Here is a 3,000-nt window from a genome sequence, read left to right on the forward strand (position 1 = left end):
TTTATTAATATTCTGTTCCTCCCTCTGACACACACACATCTTAGACTGTCTTGTTAAGGTGAAACACACATTCCTACTGCATTTGTGCAATGCTGTTAAAAATACTTGTCACAAGATAATGTGTTAGATTTTCTCGGGTGGAAAAAAAAAAGATTTTATGGAGGAGAACATTGCTTTGGATAATTGTTTTGACTCAGAACAAGAATTGTGAACAATTTAAGACTCATGGAAAACATGGACATTTGAGAGTCCCTGAAATTTTCTGGTGTGTATTCTAGATTGGTAGGGAGTGTGTAAGAATTAATGAATGAAGCATTTTGAAAAGACAGCATTTCTTGTAATTCTGTGATCACGCTGCTGCCTTTCCAATGTTCTTGTCTCTGTTCCAGCTGTTTTCATCAATTACATGGAAGGAAGAAATCAAACTCATGTTACGGAATTTATCCTCTTGGGACTCTCAGACCAGGGGGCGCTGCAGTCACTGCTCTTTTGGCTGTTCCTGTCCTTGTTCTTGGTCACCTTCACTGGGAACCTGCTCATGATCCTGGCCATTATCACAGACTCCCGCCTCCACACGCCCATGTACTTCTTCCTCTCCAACCTGTCCTTTTCAGACATCTGTTTCACCTCCACCACCATCCCAAAGATGCTGCTGAACATCCAGATGCAGAGCAGAGGGATCTCCTACAAAGGTTGCCTCAGCCAGATGTACTTTTTCATGCTTTTTGCAGGAATCGACAACCTCCTCTTGACAGTGATGGCCTATGACCGGTTCGTGGCCGTCTGTCACCCATTGCACTACATGGTCATCATGAACCCCAAGTTCTGTGGCATCCTGCTTCTGGGATCCCTGTTATTGAGTGTTCTTGTCTCTCTGTTACATGACTTACTGATTTTGCGACTCTCTTTTTGCACAGATCTGGAAATCCTTCACTTTTTCTGTGAACTTAAGCAGGTGATCCAACTTGCTTGCTCTGATACCTTCCTCAATGACCTGGCGAGGTATTTGTCAAGTGGACTTCTGGGTGTTGTTCCACTCACTGGCATCCTCTCCTCTTACTCTAGAATTGTAGCCTCCATTTTGAGAATTTCATCAGTGAAGGGCAAGTATAAAGCATTTTCCACGTGTGGGTCTCATCTCTCAGTTGTGTTCTTGTTCTATGGTATAAGCCTTGGTGTATATTTTAATTCTGCTGCTTCACAAACCTCCAGCACAGGTGCCGTAGCCTCAGTCATGTACACGGTGGTGATGCCCATGCTGAACCCCTTCATCTATGGTCTCAGGAACAGAGACATCAAGCAAGCCCTGAGAAAGCTCTTTAGTCGAGAGACGTCTGCATGTAGGATTCTTTGTTTCAGGATAAAGACTTGAGTAACAGGGCTTAAAACCCTAGAAGACCTAGATCATGATATTTGTATCAGTTCATAGGCTGGCAATGCACATTTTTTCTCAACTTATTAGTTAGCTGTAAGTTTTCATACATCACAAGCAACATTTTGTCTGTAGCTTTTTAAAGTTCATTTATTTATTTTGAGTGGGATAGCAAGAATGAGTAGGGAGAGCCAGAGGGAGATTCATGGAATATCCCAAGATATGTCCATGCTGTCAGCGCAGAACATGAAGTGGGACTCAATATCACAAACTGTGAAGTTTTGATCTGAACCATAATCAAGAGTTGGACTCTTATCTGGCTGAGCTACCCAGGAACCCCTCTACTGAATTTCTTTAAAACTGTTTAGTCATCGTATTAAATTCCATTGCACAGATTTTTAGAAGAAAATTTTAATGTGTATTCATTTTTTGATAAAGAGATAGAGAGAGAGAGAGAATAAATCAGAAGTAGACTCCAGACTCTGAGCTATCAGCACAGAGGGTGATGCAGGGCTTAAAACCATGAATTGTGAGATCATGACATGAACCAAAGTCAGATGCTCAAAAAATTCAGCTACCCAGGTGTCCTCATTGCATGGATATTTAAGAACATATACATAATATAGCAAATTGAGTACTTATAATGTGATAGGAGGAGCCAATGGAGTAAATGTGAAATGCTTTTTCTCTGGGTTGAAAGCAGGTGTCAGAGTATCTGCTTTTAGAGGAAAATCATTGTACCTATCACAGGTTATATACAAGTTTCGAGAGTTTTAAGTCAATCCACCTTGGAAGGAGATCACATCTGCAAGAGCCTAGGCACCTGGAACCTTCTGTGATTAGTTTACAATAATCCACCTTCACTATGCAGTCTCCAGTTTCCCCTCACACAGTCCAAAACATAAATGAAGTGTGAAGGTAGTAGAAATTGCAACTCCTGATTTTTCAGGCCTTGATAGTGGCATTCTTGGTGATTTTCCCAGGGATGCATTATTACTTTTCTTTTAATATTTGGTAGGCAGCAGCACTGTCCTGTGATTTCCCTCAGCACCTCCTACCTTAATAGGCTCTTCACAGATCTCACACACAAAATGGCTACTCTGTCTATTGCCACCTCCATCTTTTCTAATGCTGCATCCCAGAAATTAGGCAGTGAGAACAGGATGCAAGTATGGACTTGACCTGTGGCTTGTGGGACAGAATAAGATGAATGTCTCTTTCTCACCTACCCCAGAGGCACTCATCTGGATTGTAAGCCATAATGGTAATTTTCTATTCCCTTATTCACAGTTTTCCAGGTAAATATCCACAGGTCCTTTCAAACACTAGTATGCAGATAAATGTTCATGGAACTATCTCTGAAAAAGAAACAGGGAAAGCAAGAAGAAAGGAATTAATTAAGAACAAAAGAATAAAGAAGAGAGCTTATTTGTAACATTTGCCAGTTTCCATGGTATAATTACTCTCATCTTTTCCAATATCAAGGTACCAATTTTAGTTCAGACCACAGTCCTCATGAACCATTATAAGCTAGCCAGCGCCATCACCTCAGAGCCTTTGGGTTGGGTTTGGAGGAAAATGTAAAGTAATTGTTGCCATTTTACAGCCTTCTGTCAGGTGTAAATAGT

General features: G+C 41.0%; 1 protein-coding gene across 1 annotated transcript; it reads left to right on the forward strand.

Annotated features, from left to right (window-relative positions):
• The first annotated feature begins 406 nt into the window (after window positions 1–406).
• LOC115527706 (olfactory receptor 7C1-like) lies at window positions 407–1,364 on the forward strand. The gene is given in 2 exon segments (XM_030335493.1): window positions 407–1,332; window positions 1,334–1,364. Coding segments are annotated over 2 exon segments (957 nt in total).
• The last annotated feature ends 1,636 nt before the right edge of the window (window positions 1,365–3,000 follow it).

This window comes from Lynx canadensis, chromosome A2, assembly GCF_007474595.2.
Source record: "Lynx canadensis isolate LIC74 chromosome A2, mLynCan4.pri.v2, whole genome shotgun sequence".
Taxonomy (NCBI): Eukaryota; Metazoa; Chordata; class Mammalia; order Carnivora; family Felidae; genus Lynx; species Lynx canadensis.